A 27,066-nucleotide genomic window follows, 5' to 3' on the forward strand; every position below is an offset into this window, starting at 1 on the left:
CCCAGATTTGGGGCTTCACTCCAATCCACAATGCAGACTGTTGCCTTGTGTTATTTGAAAGTTCTAAAATGGATGCAGTGCTGACTAATTTAAAACCACAATGCCCAATTTGCACACCTATTCTAGTCATCATTAAATTCACCAGGTCATTTTTCTTAGGTGACCCTTGTGATGGGAGAAGACTCTTCATCTCAATATTAAGGTCAAGTTGCTATTTTCTTTGTGGGATTAATGTGCTCAATTCTTTTTACAAGAAACCCAAGTTTATACCTTGCAAGCTTTGTAGTTGTACGAGGTTAAACAAACAGCTTAAACAGTGGTGCTCAAAAAAAGCTACTGGAGGTCTCTGTCAAAATAGGCAGATGGGGCTTTAGTTTAATTAACTTCCCTGATATCAACTGCTTTTCCAAACTTTGAACAAATGAGCAGACAACCGTGCTTGAGGACTTTGCCGGGTGTGGGTGGAAGAAGCATAAAGGAGATAGTTAAACTTCAGAGAAAGCGTAATGTTGAGTCAGGGCCTGATCCTGAGTGTTAGGGATCTGTGATGATCAGAAACATGCAGTAAACTGTGTTCGCTTTGAAACGAAGTGGTTAAACTGTGTTTGTATAGAGCTATACATGACAGAATAAAGTATCTGTAAAATAACTGTATTTTACTATAATCTGGGATTATTATGGTCTGATTATTATATGGGATCTGAATCTGTAAATTAATTCTCCACAGGTAATTATGTTTCATGAATCAGTCATTAGCATTTTCTCCCTAAAATAAAATTAAAACCAAAATCAGGAAATGCTGGAAATTCAGGAATGCTATGGAATGAATACACGGAGTTCTACAGATTGGTTATAATCTCAATGAAGATGCAACAAACCTGAGGAAGTGAATAATGTCTTTATGCATAAACCTATGACAAAATCAGGAAATAGTGGGTGTACACCAAATACGCAAAATGAATTCAAAATGAGCAAAATAATTTAATATTTGTAATAAGTCCCTTCATCAGAAGTTAAAGGCCAAACGTGAAATATTAACCAATTTCTCAAATTCAAATGTGCTCTGATTTGTGCATTTCCTGATGATAGTTTAAAATGTTTATTTTAGGGAGAATGTGGAATACACTAATGATTGCTTCATGAAATATACTTGCCTATGGATAATTAATTTACAGATTGGGATCCCATATAACAATCAGACCATGATAGTCCCAGATGACGGAACTGTCAGAGCAGATCCCAGATCATAATGTGTAGCTTAATCACTGAGAAGCTCCCAATTGTAACCACAGAGGGAAAGTTGCATTTTCCAAAAATACCTCTTGCACAATTTGGGTCATTTTTAATTAATTAAACTGTGTTAACACATGACAATAACCTGAACAGCATATTAATCATCTGATACTATGAGCTGCAAGCACTTAATTTATTCATATATACAAATTAAAGTGTTGAGTGATTAAATTAATTTTTTTGAACACTGATTTTGCCACAGCCTGTACAGTTCAGGATTAAAGACTCAGTCCCAAGGAACTACAGGTCATATTTTCATACTTTATTAATTCTACATTGGAACCATGTAATCCAGCTTCATGTTAGAGGTCATGTCAAGGCCAGGCATAAACATAAACCCAACCTCACCCTGTGCTGTATAGTAGAGCAAATCTGTAATCAATCCTTATTCTGACATGCCAACTACAAAGCATGGTACCCCTCCAACGATTCAGAGTTCATGAACTTGGAGATGTATGCACTCCAGTAACAAAGCATTGCAAATTGAACGGGGAAAGTGCACATGCGACAAGAGGCCCATGCACCATACTGTTCACAGCCTTTGACAGGTTTTAAAATTCCTTTAGTCTTTTCAGCTTGTCAGAAGCACTACTTCTGGGTGGCACAGTGGCAAGCACCGCTGCCTCACAGCGCCAGAGACCTGGATTTAAATCCCGCCTCAGGTGACTGTCTGTGTGGGGTTTGCACATTCTCCCCGTGTCTGCGTGGGTTTCCTCTGGGTGCTCTGGTTTCCTCCCACAGTCCAAACAGAAATGTGCAGGTTAGGTGAAGTGGCCATGCTACGTTACCTGTAGTGTTAGGTGAAGGGGTAAATATAGGGGAATGGGTCTGGGTGGGTTGCACTTTGGCAGGTCGGTGTGGACTTGTTGGGCCGAAGGGCCTGTTTCCACACTGTAAGTAATCTACTTTAACTCCTTCCAGGGTAATAGACCCGGTGCTCCAATAACTTTCTCGTTTTCTAAAAAGCAAATGAACAATCATTTGCAATTTGGATCATAATTCTCACTCTCACAGCAGGAGGGTACTGCTTCACTGAATTGCATGACGTGGTCGGAAAGGCATTTAGCTGTTCTGACAATCTGACCGTTTTATAGGATATTCTCCAAATGTGGGTTGAGCTGACTTCTGGATCTGGGCAGGTGGGACAGGGACACAACTGGAATTCCCAATTCTGAAGGACTGTCCTCTAATCTCCCCAAATGAACTACCAATATCCAGGACAGCGTCTGTGAGAAGAATCAAAAACAGAAATTGCTGGAAAAACTCAGCAGGTCTGGTGTCAGCTGTGGAGAGAAATGAGAGTTAATGTTTTGGATCCAGTGACCTTTCCTCAGAACTCTATGAGAAAAATAATGGGTAAAAGAACTGTATGACTTTCCATTGTCTTTGAATACTTTTTATTAGTTACAAGTACATTAGCAATGGAAGTAAAGGCTATTTGCATGGGGAGTTTTGATGCTGGGAAGACGTGATTAACTATCCAGTTAAAATGTCCTATAAGGATGGCAGGTCAAGTCAGACCAGATTTCACATCCATGAACTGGTGTTCTGGAAGGATCGGCAATCAGACTAATGACCAAGCTCTTCACCAGAGTTATGTCTAATCAATGTCAACAAAGTCAGTACATGGACTGCAGCAGTTCAAGAAGGCAGCTCACCACTACCTTCCCAAGGACAACTAGGGATGGGCAATAAACACTGCCAGCCAGTAATGCCCACATTTCACAAATTAATTTTTAAAATTTATTGCCCATCCCTAGGTGCCCTCGAGAATGTAAGCTGCCTTCTTGAACTGCTGTAATCCAATTGGTGTAGCTAGGCCCACAATGCCATTAGGAAGGGAGTTCCAGGATTTTTATCCAGCGACACAGAACGAAGATATATTTCCAAATCAAGATGGTGAATGGCTTGGAGGGGAACCTGCAGGTGGTGGGATTCCCATGTATCTGCTGCCCTTATCCTTTTAGTGGTTGTGGGTTTGGAAAGTGCCACCTAAGAAGCCCTGGTGAATTTCTGTAGCATGTTTTGTAGATGGTATATACAGTTGCCACTGATTGTCGATGGATGAACGATTGAATGTTTGTGGATGTAGTGCAAATCAAGTGGGTTGATGTGCACTACATCCACTACAGTGAAACTGTACCCATCCAGACCAGTATTCCATCACACTCCTGACTAGTGGCTTGTAGATGGTGGACAGTCTTTGGGAGACAGGAGATGCGTTACTTACTGAGAGATTCCTGACCTCTGACCTGCTACCGTAGTCATGTGTTCATATGGATAGTCCAGTTTGGTTTCTGGTCAATAATAACACCCAGGATGATAATAGTGGGGATTTTCACAAAAAAAAGTGAGGATGTACTGATAGTGATACCATTGAATGTCAAGGTGTAATGTACAGATTCTGTCTTGAAGATGACCATTGCCTGGCACTTGTGTGACATGAATGTTACTTATTACTGGGCAGTCCAAGAGTAGATCGAAACGTCGATTCTCCTGTTCCCTGGATGCTGCCTGACCTGCTGCGCTTTTCCAGCAACACATTTCCAGCTCTGATCTCCAGCATCTGCAGACCTCACTTTCTCCTCAAGAGTAGATATTGTCATTCATGTGCCTTTGTGGAAATATTTCAGACAAATAACGGTACTTGAATGAGTTGCAGCATCCCAAGTCTCCAAATTTTCTGAAGCCAGTGGGGAAGAGCTGGATGGTTGTGTTTGGCACCTTAGTCCATCATTCACTCCAAGAATTGTCAATTCATGATTATGTACTTTGAAGAGCTGACAACCAGTCAAAAAGAGATTTATTGATCTCTTCAGTAGGGCGAGTTCTCCACGTCAATTAGTTATTCAGAACATGTAGAATTCTGAATATAGCACATAGAGTTTTCTTTCCTTCATATGATTGCAGACTGTTTTTAAGTATTTGCAGATTTAGTCATCATACAATGGAGTGCACTTTGCACAAACAAATTATATCTTCCAACATGGCTTCAGTAAAATGCATAATGGTATTCACCTCAAAACAAATTGTGGCATCTACATATCGCTGCATTCGTATGTAATGACATCCGTGACAGGTTGACCCTTAAATAGGATTGGACTTGGTGTTCAAATCATGGTAATTTGAATTTATCGACTTTGTATGCTGGAGAAGGGCATGGATTGCGGGTAGGAAATGGGCCAGAGAACTTGAAGAATATTTAGTGAGTTTCCCTTCAGGTCACTGGACAACAAGGCTCAGGAGAAACATTGGTTAGTGTATCTGCAGTCGGGATGAATTCTCTCTTCCGCTTGCTTTTTCTTCTCATTCTACTCACTCACTGCCAAATAAATTCATGCCATTTAACCTTTTCTAATATAATCCTCCTTCAGAGGTTATCATGAGAACTGCACTGTGATTTATCATTTTAAAACCCATTGTCGCAGGTAGGGCAGAACCAGCAGCTGAGTCATTGGATGACTCAGCTCAGAAAGTACAGCACCATTCACTGACACAGAACACTTTGGCACCTGCCAAGACTGGAACACATGAAAGAAAAAAATACCATTGTTGTTGCATTAAAATGTTGTTGAAATGCGGTTAAATCCCGTCCAGGCAATCTGGCTGGTATGATGTTAACTAATGGATCATCAGTCTCTGTAATGGGGTGCTTGGTAGTTTATGTATAAGCAATGAATGATAAGTGTCTTTGATGACGGAATGACGAAGGTAGTCATAATTTACAGAGACATTGCGTGCATGGAGAACAGAGGAGAAAGTCCTGAAGATAAGAACTGAGATAAGGCTATCTGCCTGAAAAGATGGTGTGGCAAGCTTTGCTATGTCCCACATCTCATTCTCTTTATCAAAATGATACAACTGGGTGCCCTTCTCTAGGTGTTACATAAGATTCGCAAAGTTGTGTGACAGACCACATTGCTCCTGGATACATGGATCAAGGATCATTGACGCTGCTTCAATATTGCCACTGATCTGTTCACTAATGATACTGAAAGCCTCATACATCTTAATAGAGTCATAGAGATGTACAGCATGGAAACAGACCCTTCGGTCCAACCTGTCCATGCCGACCAGATATCCCAACCCCAATTTAGTCCCACCTGCCAGCACCCGGCCCATATCCCTCCAAACCCTTCCTATTCATATATCCAGAGATGAAAATGTGTTGCTGGAAAAGCGCAGCAGGTCAGGCAGCATCCAGGGAACAGGAGAATCGACGTTTCGGGCATAAGCCCTTCCCAACTGCCTCTTAAATGTTGCAATTGTACCAGCCTCCACCACTCCCTCTGGCAGCTCATTCCATACACGTACCACCCTCTGCGTGAAAAAATTGCCCCATAGGTCTCTATGCCCTCCAGTTCTCTAAACCTATGCCCTCTAGTTCTGGACTCCCCAACCCCAGTGAAAAGACTTTGCTTATTTACCCGATCCATACCCCTCATAATTTTGTAAACCTCTATAAGGTTATCCCTCAGCCTCCGATGCTCCAGGGAAAACAGCCCCAGCCTGCTCAGCCTCTCCCTATAGCTCAAATCCTCCAACCCTGGCAACATCCTTGTAAATTTTTTCTTAACCTGCTCAAGTTTCACAACATCCTTCCAATAGGAAGGAGACCAGAATTGCATGCAATATTCCAATAGTGGCCTAACCAATGTCCTGTACAGCCGCAACATGACCTATCAACTCCTGTACTCAATACTCTGACCAATAAAGGAAAGCTTACCAAATACCTTCTTCACTATCCTATCTACCTGAGACTCCACTTTCAAGGAACTATGAACCTGCACTCCAAGGTCTCTTTGTTCAGCAACACTTCCTAGGACCTTACCATTAAGTGTATAAGTCCTGCTAAGATTTGCTTTCCCAAAAGGCAGCACCTCGCATTTATCTGAATTAAATTCTATCTGCCACTTCTCAGCCCATTGGCCCATCTGGTCCAGATCCTGTTGTAATCTGAGGTAACCCTCTTTGCTGTCCAATTTTAGTGTCATCTGCAAACTTACTAACTGTACCTCTTATGCTCGCATCCAAATCATTTACGTGAATGACCAAAAGTAGAGGACCCAGCACCAATCCTTGTGGCACTCCACTGGTCACAGGCCTCCAGTCTGAAAAACAACCCTCCACCACCACCCTCTGTCTTCCACCTTTGAGCCAGTTCTGTATCCAAATGGCTAGTTCTTCCTGTTTTCTGTGAGATCTAACCTTGCTAATCAGTCTCCCATGGGGAACCTTGTCGAACGCCTTACTGAAGTCCATATAGATCACATCTACTGCTCTGCCCTCATCAATCCTCTTTATTACTTCCTCAAAAAACTCAATCAAGTTTGTGAGACATGACTTCCCATGCACAAAACCATGTTGACTATCACAAATCAGTCCTTGCCTTTCCAAATACATGTACATCCTGTCCCTCAGGATTCCCTCCAACAACTTGCCCACCACCGACGTCAGGCTCACTGGTCTGTAGTTCCCTGGCTTGTCCTTACCACCCTTCTTAAACAGTGGCACCACATTAGTGAATCTCCAGTCTTCCAGCACCTCACCTGTGACTATCGATGATACAAATATCTCAGCAAGAAGCCCAGCAATCACTTCTCTAGCTTCCCACTGAGTTCTAGGGTACACTTTTATGCATTTCAAGACATTCAGCACTTCCTCCCCTGTAATATGGACATTTCGCAAGATTTCGCAAGATTTCGCAAGATTTCCCGCCTCAGGCGACTAACTGTGTGGAGTTTGCACGTTCTCCCCGTGTCTGCGTGGGTTTCCTCCGGGTGCTCCGGTTTCCTCCCACAGTCCAAAGATGTGCAGGGCCAGGTGAATTGGCTATACTAAATTGCCCGTAGTGTTAGGTGAGGGGTAAATGTAGGGGTATGGGTGGGTTTCGCTTCGGCGGGTCGGTGTGGACTTGTTGGGCCCAAGGGCCTGTTTCCACACTGTAAGTAATCTAATCTAATTTCCCTACAGTCTATATCTTCCATATCCTTTTCCACGGTAAATACTGATGCAAAATATTCATTTAGTATCTCCCCCATTTTCTGCGGCTCCACACAAAGGCCGCCTTGCTGATCTTTGAGGGGGTCTATTCTCTCCCCAGTTACCCTTTTGTCATTATTATATTTGTAAAAACTCTTTGGATTCTCCTTAATTCTATTTGCCAAAGCTATCTCATATCCACTTTTTTGCTCTCCTGATTTCCCTATTAAGTACAGTCCTACTGCCTTTATACTCTTCTGAGGATTCACTCGATCTATCCTGTCTATACCTTACATATGCTTCCTTCTTTTTCTTAACCAAACCCTCAATTTCTTTAGTCATCCAGCATTCCCTATACCTACCAGCCTTTCCTTTCACCCTGACAGGAATATATTTTCTCTGGATTCTCGTTATCTCATTTCTGAAGGCTTCCCATTTTCCAGCCATCCCTTCACCTGCGAACATCTGCCCCCAATCAGCTTTCAAAAGTTCTTGCTTAATACCGTCAAAATTGGCCTTTCTCCAATTTAGAACTTCAACTTTTAGATCTGGTCTATCCTTTTCCATCATTATTTTAAATCTAATAGAATTATGGTCGCTGGCCCTAAAGCACTCCCCCACTGACACCTCAGTCACCTTATTTCCCAAGAGTAGGTCAAGTTTTACACCTTCTCTCGTAGGTACATCCACATACTGAAACAGAAAATTGTCTCGTACACATTTAACAAATTCCTCTCTATCTAAACCTTTAACACTATGGCAATCCCAGTCGATGTTTGGAAAGTTAAAATACCCTACATAACTACCCTACTATTCTTACAGGTCGCTGAGATCTCCTTACAAGTTTGTTTCTCAATTTTCCTCTGATTATTAGGGGGTCTACAATACAATCCCAATAAGGGGATCATCCCTTTCTTATTTCTCAGTTCTACCCAAATAACTTCCCTGGATGTATTTCTGGGAATATCCTCCCTCAGCACAGCTGTAATGCTATCCCTTATCAAAAATGCCACTCCCCCTCCTCTCTTGCCTCCCTTTCTATCCTTCCTGTAGCATTTGTATCCTGGAACATTAAACTGCCAGTCCTGTCCATCCCTGAGCCATGTTTCTGTAATTGCTATGATATCCCAGTCCAATGTTCCTAGCCATGCCCTGAGTTCATCTTCCTTCGCTGTTAGGCCCCTTGCATTGAAATAAATGCAGTTTAATTCATTAGTCCTACCTTGTCCCTGCCTGCCCTGACTGTTCGACTCACTTCTGTTCTCAACTGTGCCAATCTCTTTCCAAACTATCTCCCGCACCACTACCACCACCACCACCCACCACCACCCCCACCTCCACCCCAAGCCACCACTAGTTTAAATCCTCCTGAGCAGTTTAACAAATTTCCCTGCCAGTATATTAGTCCCCTTCCAATTTTGGTGCAATCCGTCCTTCTTGTACAGGTCACTTCTACCCCAAAAGAGATTCCAATGATCCAAAAATGTGAATCCTCCTCCCATACACCAGCTCCTCAGCCATGCATTCATCTGCCCTATTCCTTGCCTCACTAGCTTGTAGCACTGGGAATAATCCAGATATTACTACTCTCGAGGACCTCCTTTTTAAATTTCTGCCCAACTCTCTATAATCTCCCTTCAGAATCTCAACCTTTTCCCTTCCTATGTCATTGGTTCTAATGTGGACAATGACTGCTTGCTGGCCTCTCTCCCCCGTGAGAACATTGTGCACCCTCTCTGAGACGTCCCCATCCTGGCATTTTTAGATTAGATTACTTACATAGTGGAAACAGGCCCTTCGGCCCAACAAGTCCAAACCGACCCGCTGAAGCGCAACCCACCCAGACCCATTCCCCTACATTTACCCCTTCACCTAACACTACGGGCAATTTAGCATGGTCAATTCACCCAACTTGCACATTTTTGGACTGTGGGAGGAAACCGGAGCACCCGGAGGAAACCCACGCAGACACGGGGAGAACGTGCAAACTCCACACAGTCAGTCGCCTGAGGCGGGAATTGAACCCTGGCGCTGTGAGACAGCAGTGCTAATCACTGTGCCACCGCGCCGCCCACAAGGCACCAGGGAAGCAACACACCATTCTGCTTTTTCGCTGCTGGCCACAGAAACATCTGTCTATACCTCGAACTGGAGAATCCCCGAACACAATTGACCCAATGCACCCCTCGGTGCATTAGATGTATGCGTAATTGGCAGATGCCTGTGGTTTTTACTGACACAGGGCACAACAGGTGTTTTGGGAGGCAATATTGCACTTTCCTTCATAGCTCAAATAATGAGGTCAACGCAGAGTGCCTTTAAATAGCTGCATCATGACCGATGCCTGGGGAACAAGCATTACATGAAGCTAAGTCGATTATCACAGTTGAGTTAAACCTTGATGGAGTGATATTTTTGCGCTTCATGAATGCACTGAATATAGGATCCAAAAAGGCCACAAGTACATTCAGTCATGTTTTGCACATGTAAAACCTTTTCATTTGGAAAAACTGAAGTATAATCTATCATGCAGTTGTTGGTTGTCCAAAGGGAAAGTGATGTAATTGCTTTTTCCAGCAAACAAGGCATCAGTCACCTGCTCATTACATCTGTATCTGGCTGATTGACTGATGTCCTTGTGGCAGTCTGAAATGAGCCTCAGGCATAAATATTGAATGCTGTGGTAACCTTAGCAGTCAATGTCAGAATTTGGCTGGAGATCGGGATAGCGGGTAGGGAAATCCATCATCCAGATGATAAGAAAGTCTTTATCTTTGAAATATTTATTTATGAGATATAGTTGGTCATTTCCAATGTAACTGATTGAAAGACAGTTAAGTTGAAATGTGCATCCAAGCAGCAACTGATATTTTCACACTTATACCTGACATAAGCAACAGAGAAATGATGTGGGGCTACTTTAGAAATGTCAGATCAGAAAACAGGTTATTTACCCTTCAATTTTGTTTGACCATTCAATAAGATTACATTGATCTGCAATCTCATCTCTTATATCCTTCCTTTGCACCATTGCTGTCAATAACTTTGGCGAACAACAACTCACAACAAAAACTGAAAGTGCTGGAGAAACCCAACAGGAATAGAGTTCATCCTTTGAATCCAAAATGTCTTTATTTCTGGAACTGAAGAGAGGCAGGAAAAATAATTTTTTTAATGCTGTAAGCAAAGGGATAGAAGGAGCAAGTAGAAAATGGCAAGAGTGCCTGGATCACAAGTCAAAGAGTGTACTGATGGTGGTACGGGGCGAATATAGATCCAGAATAGCGTTCAAAGGTATGTGTGAATAATAGAAAATAGGTCAACTCTGCTGAGAGTAAACCCATGTAGAGAAACACTTCATCCACCTTGTACTAAATGCCAACATTCTGTCTAATCACTTACTATACTTGCATGCTAATATTTTGTGGTTCATATACAAGGCCACCCAGACTCCTTTGTACTGCAGCATCCTGCAGTCTCTATCCAATACTCTGCTTTTCTATTCTTCCCGCCAAAGAAGACAATCTCACATTTTCCCACATGATACATCATTTGCTTCCATTTTTGCCTCCTTACCCAGTATCCCCTTGCAGATTCTGCTTCCACTCCTCGTGACATGCATTCCTATTTAACCTTCTATAATGAGCAAATGTGCCAACAATATTGCACAAGACTTTCTCAAGTCCCTTAACAATGTGATCTATTGTGGGAAAATCAAGTGCAATGTTCAGTGAGGCACTTATTGAGACCAAAAATATTGACGGTAAAATGTTTGCATTGTCCCACCATGTTCTGGATGTCAAGATGGGACTTTTGCTACTTGACAGTAAGATGCCTATTAATTATTGGGATTATTGCTCATTATTATTCAATCTTGCCTCATTAATATACAGTCTCTGAATTCCCATCTGCCAGTTAGAGAGTAGATGCCAAGAATGTTTGTATTGAAAGTCAGACCAAGTACCTAGCAATTCCAGATCGCCACTTGGTCCTCTGGACCTCCAACCTGAACCCCAGCAGCACAGTCTCCATAGGAAGAAGTCAAGCACACGTCACTCTCAGATGTTCGCATCTGACATGGACCAGCCTCTCCATATCATCTTGGCAGATCTCTGATCCACTTACAGTACATTCTATATTTCAGTGGTGCATTTGGAGAGCTACCACCCCCTCTCATTGCAATGCTTCTGTTAGGGCACATTGTTCACATGGACAGAAACATAATTGATGGACTGAATCAACTTCACCTCAGAGTTTGGAAACAGTAATGACTGCAAATGCTGGAGGTCAGAGTCAATAGATGACTCCTTCTCTTAGCACTCATTCACTGTTATCTGGGTGCTCACTGCAGCACTGCCTTGCCTTTCCATGTTGCACTTTGGTCCAACAGCCAGTCATTAAGGGATCGCAGTACTTCTTTCTTGTCTTGCTGTTTAGTGCAGATACAAAGCCAGGAAGCCTGTCAGCACTCATCAATCAAGAGGTGAACATGCTCCTGTGTGGCACATACTCCAACCTGCACCATTGCATCAAACACACTGCACGTACTGCAAGTAAACGGCCATGTCTCACAGTGTAAGGAGAGTAATCCACGGTCAAGTCCAGTGAGACATCTTACAGACAGGTGTTCCTGGCACAGTCAGTCAGAGCAGCCTCAGATATCATTTTAAGGGATTGGGCACAGTCAGTCAGCCTCTCAGGGTGATCAAAGTCAGAGGATCCGAGACTGTGCAGTCCAGGGAGTGGGTGACAGTCAGCCCTGTAGGTTGAGAATAACCAATCCAGGGAGTCAAGGAAACACAGCCTGAGAGTGTGTTGATATCAGTCTGAGGTCTGGTCACTGTTCTTTGGGGGATATCCAAATAAGCCACTCAAAGGAGCAAACCACAGTCAGTCTCTGGTTGGTGGTGGTGATTGAATAGATGAAAAAACAATGTCTGGTCCTCTATAAATGTTGATCACCTGTCAGCACATAACCTGAACCATGGAATGGCTACTTTATGTAGCCTGCTCGAATACAAATCAAATTCACAGATGAACAAATTCTAGGCAAAATTGTGTGTATGCCCATTTATGATGTATATAATTTCCATACATATACTGTTGCCTCTTTAGTCTGACTGGAATTTGTTCAATGCCCACATTCTGGAATATATTTGCCAAGTGCAGCCACTACCGTGATTTTAGGCCAGATCCTGCTTCCCAAGGTTGTGCCAACTTCACCTGCATGTACCATCAGAAAAAGCCTGCTTTTAAAGAAACTACATTTACAGGTTTCAAAATAATCCATTTTATTTTTGGATGGGAGGGTAATGGGGCATGGTGATTTCCATTGACTTAAGGATTTTACTTTGGCAGAGAAGGACCATTAGCACTCAGGAATAGAAGACGCTCCTGTCTCACTTGCAGTGCCAGTAGCAGTACTCCTAGATTCCAATAGAGTACAGTAACCCCAGCTAGAGTCAAAATAATCACTTCAGAGCCAGTGGGTTCAGTCCATTTCCCACAGCATCCGTCTTCATTGCATCTGAGTGATACAGTCAACTGACAGGTAGGTTTAACACTTCTCTCGCAGTGAAATCTCACAGCCAATGGACGGTCAGGAGTCTCATCCTGTCAATCTACATCAGGGTCAAACCCAAGTCCCTTCGATAAAGACTAGCATCCATCTCTCAGCATAGAAGATGGGGCAGGCTTTTATTTTGGAAAGGAGCTTCAGAACAAAAACAGCTGCTAAAAGAAATGTGCTTCTTATAGAGAGTTCAAAATGAGTTTCAAAATCATTTTTTTTCCCACTTATTGAACACATTGAGATCATTAGGAGAATTTTACTCACAAGAATACAATGGTGCATTGCTCACAGCTGCCTGATATTTCAGGAAAAGCTATTTCAATAGGTTTCAAGTTTTTTTCTTCTTTCAACAGAAAGAACACCAACACTCAAACGTCCTTTTCTGACGCGCGGCCAACAAAAGCCTGTTCTCTGAAATTTCCTAATCTACAAAGAAAGTGTTAATTTTCATGTTTCTCTGCATTTTAGTGTTATCTTCCACGTGCCAATAAAGGGGCAAAAGCAAACTACCCCACTCCCACCCCAAACAAATCTCAGTTTTGTGGAAATCATTCACCACTGGCTGAAGTTTACAAACTGTTTGGGGATGAGCTAGGAAGCCGTCTTTCCATTGGCAGGCCAATTTGCCAGTGGCTGGAACATTGGCAGTTTATGGTGTGGTATATTGGCGAAACCATGCAGATGCTACAACAACAGATGAATGGACACTGCACAACAATCACCCACACAGGAATGTTCCCTCCCAGCTGGGGAATACTTCAGCAGTCAAGGACTTTCAGTCTCCGATCTTCAGGTAAGCATCCACCGGTGGCCTTTGAGCTACACAATAACGCAGAATCTTCGAGGGGAAACTGATAGCCAAGTTCCGTTCCATTTCCATCTAGAAGGACAAGGTGGCAGATACGTGGGAACATCATACCATGAAGACAGCCGGAATGGTGATCTGGGTTCATGACATGCTCCATGTAACCCCACCATACTGTTCTGTATCCGTGCAATCCTCTGTGCTGTCCTGCTCTGACACCGTCCCTCTGATAACTTGTTATGATAGCTCTACCTTAATCAGTTTATACAGTTTTAGATGACTTGTTACATTGATTAGACCATCCGAATGTGAGCTTTATACCTATCATGTTACTCCAGCCACTTGGTTGTCTCCAGAACCACTTTATTTTAAATTGCTTGAAATGATTTTTTTGTCTCAATTAATCGGATGATGGTTCACCCCTTTACTTGCTATTCAGCTGTTGACACTTTACCCACACTGTATGACACTTTTGATCACCTGCATAGACTTATTATTCAGCCTGTTGACACACCACTCACATCATTTGTACGATCTTTTGATCTTTCTGCCTATGAATTCTGTGTTAGTGTGTCTCACTTCACTTCACCTGATGAAGGAGCAGTGCTCCCAAAGCCTGTGATTTCGGATAACCCTGTTGGACTATAACCTGTTGTCATGTGACTTCTGACCTTTGGAGGTGGATAAGGTCTCTGTAACTTTCATGATCTGAAGTTTTGTTTGAAATCCACTGCTCTTTAATCTATATAAAAACTAACTGCAGTTATTAGTGATTGCTAACAAAATCTCTGCTGGACTGCTTTGATTGACAGGGTGGCTGATATGACATTTGCTCAAGCATTTTCAATAGAGTTATTTGTTGATATCACCCACATTGTCAATGACTGACTGCATTCCAATCCCTACAGTCATCTCAGCACAGTGTTTTAAATTCACTGTTGGACTGACAGTTTAAAAAGGTTATTAAAAGATTAATTTATTAAAAATATTTATTGTGGGATGTGGGCAATGCTGGCTGGCCAGCATTTATTGCCCATCCCTAGTTGCCCTTGAGGAGTGCTGGTGAGCTGCCCTCATGAACTGCTGCAGGCCATGTGCTTCAGATAGACCCAGAATGCCCTTTGGAAAGAAATTCCAGGATTTGGACCCATTGACAGTGAAAGAATGGCAATATAATAGTAAGTCAGGATGGTGAGTGGTTTGGAGGGGATCTTGCAGGTGATGGTGTTCCCATGTATTTGTTACCCTTGTCCTTCTCGATGGAAATGGTCGTGGGTCTGGACGGTAGTATATAAGGGTATTTGGCAAATTTCTGCAGTGTGTCTTGTAGTTAGTACACATTGCTGCTACTGAATGTCAGTGATTGAGGGAGTAGCTACTTGTGGAAGTCGTGCCAATCAAGTGGGCTGGTTGTCTTGGATGGTCGAGATTAGAGTGGTGCTGGAAAAGCACAGCAGGTCAGGCAGCATCCAAGGAACAGGAAAATTGACATTTCGGGCAAAGGCTCTTCATCAGGAAGGGTCCTGGATGGTGTCAAATATCTTGAGTGTTGTTGGAGCTGAACCCATCCAGGCATTCCATTACATTCCTGATGTGCGCCCTGTAGATGGTGGACAGGCTTTGGAGAGTCAGGAGGTGAGTTACTCACTGCAGTTTTCCCAGCCTCTGATCTGCTCTTGTAGCCACTGTGTTTATGTGATGAATCCAGTTAAATTTCTGGTTAATGGTAATCCCCAGGACATTGATAGTGGGGAATTCAGGAGTGGTAACACAATTGAAAGTCAAGCAGCTGTAATTAAATTGTCTCTTTTTGGGGATGATTGTTGTCCGGCATTTGTGTGGCACAAATGTGAGTTATCACTTGTCAGCCCAAGTCTGGATATTGTCCAGATCTTGTTGCATTTGATCATGGACTGCTTCAGTATCTGAAGAGTCATGAATGGTGCTGAACATTGTGCAATCATCAGCAAACATTTCCACTTCTGACCTAATGATAGAGGAAAGGTCATTGATGAAGCAGCTGAAGATGGTTGGGCCCCGGACACTACCTTGAGGAGCTCCTGCAGAGATGTCCTGGAGCTGAGAAGACTGACCCTCCAACATCCACAACATTCCTGCCATGTCTCAGGTATGATTCCAACTCATGAAGAGTTTTCCCCTGACACCCTTTGATTCTAGTTTTGCTTGGGCTCCTTGATACCACATTTGGTCAAATGTGGCCTTGATGTCAAGAGCTATCACTCTCACCTCACCTGTGGAATTCAGCTCTTTTGCCCGTGTTTGTACTAAGGCTGTAATGAGGTCCGGAGCTAAGTGGTCCTGGTGGAATCCAACCTAGGCATCACTGCGCAGGTTATTGCTGAGCAAGTGCTGCTTGATTACACTGTTGATGACATCTTCCATCACTTTACTGATGATCAAGAGTAAGCTGAAGTCTTTTCAGGGCCCATAGTCTTTGCAGCATCAACTGTCTCCAATTGTTTCTTGATATCAGATGGAGTGAATTGAATTGCCTGAAGACTGGTATCTGTGATGCTGGGGACCACTAGAGGAGGCCAAGATGAATCATCCACTTGGCACTTATAACTGAAGATTGCTGTGAATGCTTCAGCCTTATCTTTTGCACTGATGTGCTGAGCCCTTCCATCATTGAGGATGGGGATATTTGTGGAGCCTCCTCCTCCACTGAGTTGTGTAATTGTACACCACCATTCATGACTGGATGTGGCAGGACTACAGAGATTAGAGATGATCCTTTGGTTATGGGATCGCTGGTTGATTGTTGGTTGTGGTATATTCAGAAGTTTGTTTTGCAACAAATTAACAATCTAAGGTGACTTCAAATTTTAATGTCTTCATGAATGGGAGTATTTTTCACAGTTGAGTCTGTATGATGAGAGTTTTATTAAATTTTTAGAAATTTATTAATTTCATTTCCATATGGCTCCTGAGTTTGAACCATGGTATTGATGTGAAGAGTTGATGGAGGGATAAGTGAATGAGAGAGGTGATGGCTAGTGAGTCTAAAACCTTCAAAAACCAAGTTCAAAGGCAGTAGCCCACCTCCATGACATCGGAACAACTGTTTAGTGTTCACAGACCAAAGTATCCCTCCCCGCATTTTGAAGCAGGAAAGCATTGCATGGCTTAAACTAAGGCAGAGTCACTAAGTTAGGAAATTCCTCAATTGGAACTACCTGCCTCAGTAGCCAAAATTAGGCAGTGTTGACTGAGTAGTTAAGTTGAATGTTAAAGGGCTTCTTAAATGATCCAACTATTTATAATTTGCAGGGGTCAGTGCCTTATTGTCATCCATTGAGTGTGCTATGATACACAATGATGATGGCCTAAAATTATCTTAACTAGTTGGTTAAAATCCCGATAATTACATTAAAAAAAAACTATAGAGTCTAAAATTCTTTGGGACAGTGCTTTCAGTGGAAGCCCTGTGAAATTTCAGTCCTTTATCCTTTGTCTAAATACTGAAATGGGATAAGAAACATAAGTTAAATGCAGAGCTGAATAGAGACATTGCTCTATGAACCAAACCAGACTCCTTATGTAGGTTTTATTTTAGAGATGCACTTTTAATCTTCTCTTTCCAGCTACTTGTGTGTCAAATGCAGTCCACATCTGGAGTGAATAAGACACTCCAAAGTTTCCTGCATTTTTCTAGTTGTGAGGGATGCAAGACAGTATTTTCATGAATGTTCACACCCTTGAGGTAGGGAATTGCTCTGCCTTTACCTTATGAGGAGATAAGAACCTTAATGCACAAGCACTCTTTCTGTAAGGCCAGGATCTCCAAATTGCTGCTGTTCGAAAGTGTTGTTGCACAACTTGCCAATCTTCAAACCAGCAAATGATTGTAAAATAGCAGCATGCCAGGCTATATAACAAGCTAAATGGAAAACTTCAATCATCATTGCTGCTGTGATTAAAACATATCAAAGTCATTTGCAATATTCAAAAAACTCTAATTTAAAATGTCTTCAAAGCTACGCTTTGCAAACTTGGCTGCTGAAATGCACACCAAAGATTTTCTGTCACTTGGAATTAGGACACAAGAAGAAACATCTCATTCTGATTCTTCCTCAACTAAGTGATTAATTGTATATACATCAAGATCACACAAAGGGGGACAGAGGTGGAGACTGCTTTCTGCACGATTGTATTAGCAGAACTGAACAGGAGAATCATGGGAGTTACCTTCAACACATTTTGATCTGCTGATTTACAGGCCACAAACTCAGACACATCCGTCACAGTGCTGTCCTCCTCCACCACAATGACTTTCACAGGTACTGCCACGGTCTTGCCAGTTAGAATTGCAGTATTGAGAATTTCAGTGTTCTGCAAATAAAAGAATTTCTCGGGTTAATATCTTTCAGGAAATGTAGAGCCTTGTGCATCACTTCAAAAACATCCTTTGATCTGCTGAACTGAGCAGTTAAATATTGACTTCTTAGGCAGCACCAATGTACATTTAGAAGACTGTTTTAAGCCCACACACAGAAAGAAGCATATTACACTAGCACATTCCAGATTGCCTTGCATGGTTCAAACTAGGTCATGGAGTTATGCAATGTCACATAAGATACCGACATGCTACAAGGCTGCAACCATCTAAGATGGTTGTTGACCTGAGCACATGAACCACATCTTTTCAAATATATCTAATTCTAACATGTGTTATCTGCTATGCATGTTATCTGCTTTCAAGAAAAGGCTGTACGTAACAGTGTGTTTCTGAGCATCAACTCCTGGGAGCTATCGGCAAGAATGAAAGACAGGGGGGTTTGGTTGGATGAGGCCTTCTCTGAGCATTGGGTTGAGTACCACCCTTTGCATTTCTGTGTTTTCTTTTCCACTCAATCAAAACCCTTTCTGTTCTCTCATTAGAGGTTCCACTGCATTTTGAAAATAATACTGAAGAGATTACCTGGCCTTAATAACTTTGGCTTTCATGGGAGCTTTCTGTGTTCAAATTAGTTGCAATATTTCCTATAAAAGGAGGCATATAAATGCAACTCTCTTTTTGTTCATTTTTCATTCACACCCATAGCTTAGCATCATAGATGAGGCCACCTTGTCAGGTGTGACTCTATCTCAAGTATATTATTGCTAACATGTTAAAGAATGTGCTTCCACTCCCTCTGGGAAACCAAATGCTCAAAGTGGCTGAGCCAAGTGATCCACCTCAGTCAGTCTCCTCCAGGTACCATCCTTTCTTTTGCAATAGCAAAACCTTCTCTATCCTGGGGCAGGGTTATAGCTGCAGAAGGTGAAGCACAGAGTATGTGAGTAAGAGTAGGTACAGATGGAATACTATAACCTGCTGACTGACAACTTGCTCAAGGGCTCCTTCAGTTCCTGGAGTTTGGACATTGCGAAATACAGTTTCAAAACTTAGTATTACCAACCATTCACCGAGGTGCAAACACCTGCACAGTTTGATGGGAGCATGCGCAGGAATTCACAGTTTGCACCAGTGCAGTGCTGCATTTCTCCATGACCAAGTTGCAGATCACCACAAAAGGCCTGGCCATTCTCAGGTACTTTGCAGATGATCCTTCTTTAGCCAACACCCGAAACCCAGGCATAGCTTCGCTATCAAGTGGTACAACCAGGTCCAATGTAACAGAATTGTCTGAATTCTCCATCCTGGTGACAAGGAAATGCAGAGATTCAACATTGTGACCACTGCTGACAGACTTTCAGGTGGATTCTTACCCAAGTTGAGTCAAGGGGAATGGAGGAGCTCTGACGAAAAGGAAAGGCTCTCTGTAAGATCTCTATTGTCAATGCGACCTGCTCAAATGATGAGTGGTGTGTCACAAAAGACACAGGCAGTTATGGAAAAACATTGAATTAGTGTGATTAAACATTTGGATGGGTTGAACCCAGCATGTAAAATCATTCAATGGAATTTTCCCATTTTTGGTGTTTGGGAGGGTTGGTGTTGAAAAAGAAGTTCCAGAGTCCTTTCATTTACCACTCTAGAGATCCACAATTCTTCAAATTTAAGTCCACAAGAATTGTTAAATATGAAGCCCTCGTACCAACTGAAACAGAAACCTTCTCATCCTGCATGTCGTACATTGAAATAATTTAAAATTTGATTATCAAATTGTCATTTATTTGGGATTTAAACTATTAAGGTGTGGGGAGAGGGGGTGGGATCCAGGGAGATAGTGAGGAAAGAGATCACTCTGAGACTGGTACAGGTGATAAAAAAAAGCAAGTCAAACATTCAGGGCAGTCTGGGACAAAGCAGAGAACAGGGTAGGACTGATAAATTAAACTGCATTTATTTCAATGCAAGAAGCCTAACAGCGAACTCAGGGCATGGTTAGGAACATGGGACTGGGATATCATAGCAATTACAGAAACATGGCTCAGGGACGGGCAGGACTGGCAGCTTAATGTTCCAGGATACAAATGCTACAGGAAGGACAGAAAGGGAGGCAAGAGAGGAGGGGGAGTGGTATTTTTGATAAGGGATAGCATTACAGCTGTACTTAGGGAGGATATCCCTGGGAATACATCCAGGGAAGTTATGTGGGTGGAACTGAGAAATAAGAAAAGGATGATCACCTTATTGGGATTGTATTATAGACCACCCTAATAGTCAGAGGGTTATCTGTAAGAATAAAAGGGTGGTTATGGGTAGGGGATTTTAACTTTCCAAACGCAAACTGGAACTGCCAGAGTGTTAAAGGTTTAGATGGAGAGCAATTTATTAAGTGTGTACAAGACAATTATCTGATTCAATATGTGGATATACCAACTAGAGAAGGTGCAAAACTTGACCTACTCTTGGGGAAATAAGGCAGGGCAGGTAACTGAGGTGTCAGTGGGGGAGCACTTTGAAACCAGTGACCATGGGCAGCACGGTGGCTCAGCGGTTAGCACTGCTACCTCACAGCACCAGGGTCCCAGGTTCAATTCCAGTCTCGGATGACTGTCTGTGTGGAGTTTGCACATTCTCCCCGTGCCTGTGTGGGTCCGGTTTCCTCCCACAGTCCAAAGATGTGCAGGTCAGGTGAATTAGCCATGCTAAATTGCCCATAGTGTTAGGTGCATTAGTCAAAGGCAAATGGGTCTGGGTGGGTTACTCTTCGGAGGGTCGGTGTGGACTGCTTGGGCCAAAGGGCCTGTTTCCACACTGTAGGGAATCAAATCATAAGACCATAATTCTATTAGTTTTAAAATAGTGATGAAAAAGGATAGACCAGATCTAAAAGTTAAAGTTCTAAATTGGAAGAAAGCTAATTTTGACGGTTTTAGGTAAGAACTTTCAAAAGCTGATTGGGGTCAGATTTTCACAGTTAAAGGGATGGCTGGAAAATGGGAAGCCTTCAGAAATGAGATAACGAGAATCTAGAGAAAATATATTCCTGTCAGGGTGAAAGGGAAGGCTGGTAAGTATAGGGAATGTTGGATGACTAAAGAAATTGAGGGTTTGATTAAGATATAGACAAGATATGTCAGATATCTTAATGACAGCATATGTCAGATATAGACAAGATAGATTGAATGAATCCTTAGAAGAGTATAAAGGCAGTAGGAGTATACTTAAGAGGGAAATCATCAGGGCAAAAAAGGGGACATGAGATAGCTTCGGCAAATAGCGTTAAGGAGAATCCAAAGGGTTTTTACAAATACATTAAAGATAAAGGGAGAGAATAGGGGCCTTCAAAGATCAGCAAGGCGGCCTTTGTGTGGAGCCACAGGAGATGGGGTAGATACTAAATGAGTATTTAGCATCAGTGTTTACTGATGACATCGAAGATATAGAATGTAGAGAAACAGATGGTGACATCTTGAAAAATGTCCTAATCATAGAGGAGGAAGTCTTGAAACATATAAAAGTGTATAAATCCCCAGGACTGATCAGGTGTACCCTAGAACACTGGGAGCTAGGGAAATGATTGCTGGGCCCCTTGCTGAGATATTTGTATCATCGATAGTCACAGGTGAGGTACCAGAAGACTGGAGATTCACTAATTACAGATTACAGATTACTTACAGTGTGGAAACAGGCCCTTTGGCTCAGCAAGTCCACACCGACCTGCCGAAGCGCAACCCACCCATACCCCTACATTTACCCCTTCACCTAACACTATGGGCAATTTAGCATGGCCAATTCACCTGACCTGCACATCTTTGGACTATGGGAGGAAACCCACGGAGCACCCGGAGGAAACCCACACAGGCACGGGGAGAATGTGCAAACTCTACACAGTCAGTCGCCTAAGGCAGGAACTGAACCCAGGTCTCTGGCGCTGTGAGGCAACAATGCTAACCACTGTGCCACCGTGCCCACCACTAATGTGGCGCCACTGTTTAAGAAGGGTGGTAAGGACAAGCCAGGGAACTATAGATCAGTGAACTTGACGTCAGTGGTGGGCAAGTTGTTGGAGGGAGTCCTGAGGGATAAGATGTACATGTATTTGGAAAGGCAACTGATTAGGGATAGTCAACATGGTGTTGTGCATGGGGATATCATGTCTCACAAACTTGATTGAGTTTTTTGAAGAAGTAACAAAGAGGATTGATGAGGGCAGAGCGGTGGACGTGATCTTTATGGACTCCTATAAGGCATTCGACAAGGTTCCCCATCTGAGACTGGTTAGCAAGATTAGATCTCAGAATACAGGGAGAACTAGCCATTTGGAACAGAACTGCCTCAAAGGCAGAAGATAGAGGGTTGTGGTGGAAGGTTGTTTTTCAGTCTGGAGGCCTGTGACCTGTACAGTGCCACAAGGATTGGTGCTGGGTCCACTACTTTTTGTCATTTACATAAATGATGTGAGCATAAGGGGTAAAGTTAGTAAGTTTGCAGATAACAGTAAAATTGGAGTTGTAGTGGACAGCGAAGAAAGTTACTTCAGATTACAACAGGATTTTGGTCAGATGGGCCAATGGGCTGCGAAGTGGCAGATGGAGTTTAATTCAGATAAATGCGAGGTGCTGCATTTTGGGAAAGTACATCTTAGCAGGACTTATACACTTAATGGTAAGGTCCTAGGGAGTGTTGCTGAACAAAAAGACCTTGGAGTGCAGGTTCATAGCTCCTTGAAAGTGGAGTTGCAGGTAGATAGGATAGTGAAGAAGGTGTTTGGTATGCTTTCCTTTATTGGTCAGAGTATTGAGTACAGGAGTTGGAGGTCATGTTGTGGCTGTACAGGACATTGGTTAGGCCAGTTTTGGAATATTGCATGCAATTCTGGTCTCCTTCCTATTAGAAGGATGTTGTGAAACTTGAGCAGGTTAAGAAAAGATTTACAAGGATGTTGCCAGGGTTGGAGGGTTTGAGCTATAGGGAGAGGTTGAATAGTTTGAGGCTATTTTCCCTGGAGCATCGGAGGCTGAGGGGTGACCTTATAGAGGTTTACAAAATCATGAGGGGCATGGATAGTATAAATAGACAAAGTCTTTTCCCTGGGGTGTGGCGTTCAGAACTAGAGGGCATAGGTTTAGGGTGAGAGGGGAAAGATATAAATGAGACCTACGGGGCAACTTTTTCACACAGAGGGTGGTACGTGTATGGAATGAGCTGCCAGAGGAAGTGGTGGAGGCTTGTACAATTGCAACATTTAAAAGGCAGAGTAGAATGAATAGGAAGAGTTATTGGGGGGGGTTGGGGTGGGGACTTGAGTGGATTGGGATGTCTGTTCGGCATGGACGAGTTGGACCGAAGGGTCTGTTTCCATGCTGTACATCTCTATGATTCTATAAGCAATATCTTCTTCAGCTTTCCTCTCTGCCACAGTGCAAAACTGTCCGAGGTCATTTAACCCCACATCTGAGTACCTTGTGAATCATTGAAACACTATATTGTGCAATAGTACAGCACGCATTGGTTTACTGCATGGACCTTCTAGAGAAATCTCAATAAGTGCTTATATTTTGTGTGCAAGTGTCTTAGTAAGTTAAGTTATTTGCTGATCATTTTCTTACTCAACATTATGCACAACTGTAGCCTTATGCTTTGACCTTGAAGAGCTCAATTGCTTAGCTCAAACATTTGATATTGTAACTGTATCTCACTGAGGAAAAGATCTGATTCTTTCATTTGCTCAGGAATTTGTTTTATTTGGAAGCTTATTAACGTCTCCAGCACTTTGCCCTCAGGAGTCAACAATACATTGGTGGAAGTACAATTGAATTAAAAGTGAACATCAAGGCAAGTGCACTTGATGGCATTCATGCACAAAAAAACCCCCCTAAGCCTGGTATAGGTAACAGCAGCGTTTCCAAAACTAATGCACCCCAGGTAAAAATACATAATGGATCACTAGACCTACAGCATAGCGGCAACATGTTCGACTTGATCTGCTATCTAACAAGCCACTGGATGACAGAATTAATCTATTAATGTTTTTAATGTTTAATACATTACCCTAATTAAACTAAAAGACCTGCATTTATATCTTGCCTTTCAAGAGGTCAGGTTCATATCCAATAAACTACAGGAGGAGAAAGTGAGGTCTGCAGATGCTGGAGATCAGAGCTGAAAATATGTTGCAGCAGGTCAGGCAGCATCCAGGGAACAGGAGAATCGACGTTTCGGGCATAAGCCCTTCTGGAGAAGGGCTTATGCCCGAAACGTCGATTCTCCTGTTCCCTGGATGCTGCCTGACCTGCTGCGCTTTTCCAGCAACACATTTTCAGCTCCAATAAACTACAACCTAAGAAAGGGGATTACAACAGCTAATGTGTGCACAGCAAGATCCCATAAACAAAAAATATCTAAATAGCCTGTTAATCCATTACAGCAAATTTGTTCAGAGATAAATGTTGGTCAGTACACTGTCAGTATCCTTCGATGGAAATCTTGCACACTAACTGAAGAGAACAAATGACATCTTTTTTTCACTACAATTCAAAAGACAGTAGCTCTATGTGTTTTGTTCTGTCCCATGGGCAGCATATCAGTACACCTTTAAGAGACAAGCTTGTGACATAATTAGTGTATCATAGCATGTCATCTAAGAATATAAAGATTGAAGGCTTTTAATGTGGATCACTTGAAGCGATGACATACCACTGAATGCATGCTGCTGTTAGTAACCTAACAGCTTTAAGAGAACCCAGACACTGGTATGCCTGTGAATGTAATGTTTGTACATAAATCACTAGCTGTAATTAATTTCTGTTGGATAGTTCCATAACACATTATCTATGCCTAGTTCTTATGTAATGGGTGATAACATAATCATTGCCGCATTAGATAAACAACCTGCTAGAGATAAAACCCACATCACTGCGATACAACACCCTCTCACTACTGGACAAAAGATTAGTCTCGATTATTTGGTCTTGAATCCAAAACCACCTTATTCAGAGACAAAGTGCTACCATTGAACCAAAACCAACAGTGTACACCAAGATTGAAACAATGGATAGAATCATAATTTTTAGTGTCATATGTTACGACTGTGACAGGGGGACTGCATTGATAATGAGGTCCCCATGGGTCTATCAATCACGCCATTGGTCCAAATGGGTTGGATCAATTACCAAAATAGCTAATTGCTTCTCTTTATTTCTGCTATCATGGTTAAAAGAAATGTCGACTAGGGTGGTTTAATAATTTTTAAAAAGTAATCCATTTACAGAACAATTCTTAAACCTAGGGGCAACCACTTATCAACATCTAATCAATCATCTGGAGTATAAACTATTACTCCTTAATCTCACAAACAGACAAAACTGAAAAAGGCAAGTCTCTGCAGAGATTATTTGTTTTTCTATACAAGCAAAAGGGAAGAAATAACTTCGTTGGACCAAGGATCTGGAAACAAAAGAGGGAATGTGATGACTTCACATGCCCACCTTTGCCTATCAACAAAGTCAAATTGCTTACACCTATAGCTTGATAGGTGTCCACTTCTTTTCCAACCAAACTGGATTTGAGACTGTGAGAAGTGATGACAGTCTACTTCAGGTTTTCACTGGGTAAATGGAAATACAGGCAATTGGAAACTCAATCAGTCTCCCAGAATTTTTCTGGAGTGGCGAGCCCATGATTAAATTTGTTCAATGAGGCCTAGCTCATCAGATTTTGACAGCCTTTTGAATTTAACACTGGCTAGCTGTGTTTCCCAATGTTCAGGAAACCTGGCATTTGAAGGGAAGCAGTTATAGCAGGAAATCACTGCTTTTCAGTAGGTGAAGAGAAACAGACGTGCTTCCCCAACCTCTCAATTGGCTGCAGATGGATTTGTAAATTCAACTTCAAGTTAAGAAACATCTAATGGACATAAAATCACCACAAGGCCATGGATCTGAGTGGGAGTGGACATTATGCCTGTTTTCACCTCCACGTGCTTGCTGAATGTAAAATTCAACCCAACATCTTAATAAATCACCAATATAATTGTGATTCGTATTTCAATGTGGTGAAGCATTTTAGGACACCCTAAGGTATGTGAATAACTATATAAACACAAATCTTCTCATTTTAAACAATCTATCGTGGTGAGTGAAACTGCTGTAAAGAATATGTGGTGGAGGCTGGTACAATTGCAACACTTAAGAGGCATTTGGATGGGTATATGAATAGGAAGGGTTTGGAGGGATATGGGCCGGGTGTTGGCAGGTGGGACTAGATTGGGTTGGGATATCTGGTCGGCATGGACGGGTTGGACTGAAGGGTCTGTTTCCATGCTGTACATCTCTATGACTCAATGACTCTAAGATTGTCATGTAATCCTAAGCTATGAAACCCATCAATGGTCTATATTGTCCATTGTACATCAAATCTTAATTCAACCCTGATCTCTTTTACAACAAAGAACTGCGGATGCTGGAAATCTGAAAAAAAAAACAGAAATTGCTGGAGAAATTCAGCAGGTATGGCAGCATTTGTGGAGAGAGAAAGCAGAGTTAGCGTTTTGGATTCCGTAACCCTTTTTCAGAACTGATATCTCTTAGGTATTCTCTACCTAGATTTCCAAAAGGCATTCGACAAGGTGCCGCACAAAAGGCTGCTGCATAAGATAAAGATGCATGGCGTTATGGGCAATGTATTACAGGCGACTGACTGTGTGGAGTTTGCACATTCTCCCCGTGTCTGCATGGGTTTCCTCCGGGTGCTCCGGTTTCCTCCCACAGTCCAAAGATGTGCAGGGCCAGGTGAATTGGCCATACTAAAATTGCCCGTAGTGTTAGGTAAGGGGTAAATGTAGGGGTATGGGTGGGTTTCGCTTCGGCGGGTCGGTGTGGACTTGTTGGGCCGAAGGGTCTGTTTCCACACTGTAATCTAATCTAATCTAATCTAATTAGTATGGATGGAGGATTGATTAACTAACAGGAAGCAAAAAGAGTGGGAATATATAAGTGTTTTTCTAATTGGTGACTAGTGGTGTGTCTCAGGGACCAGTGTTGGGACCACAATTATTCA

General features: G+C 42.4%; 1 protein-coding gene across 3 annotated transcripts in view; it reads right to left on the bottom strand.

The window, feature by feature from the left end:
• Window positions 1-27,066, bottom strand: part of LOC122562703 (transmembrane protein 132D-like) — a 1,133,444-nt gene that overhangs the window by 197,298 nt on the left and 909,080 nt on the right. For all 3 annotated transcript variants that reach the window (XM_088000065.1, XM_043715795.2, XM_088000066.1), the window contains one exon: window positions 17,862-18,005. In XM_088000065.1, the coding sequence (XP_087856191.1) occupies window positions 17,862-18,005 (144 nt within the window). The remainder of the gene's footprint in view (window positions 1-17,861; window positions 18,006-27,066) is intronic.

The sequence above is a fragment of the Chiloscyllium plagiosum genome, unplaced genomic scaffold (genome assembly GCF_037043375.1).
Source record: "Chiloscyllium plagiosum isolate Xiang-an unplaced genomic scaffold, Cpla_swu_hap1 HiC_scaffold_24, whole genome shotgun sequence".
NCBI lineage: Eukaryota > Metazoa > Chordata > Chondrichthyes > Orectolobiformes > Hemiscylliidae > Chiloscyllium > Chiloscyllium plagiosum.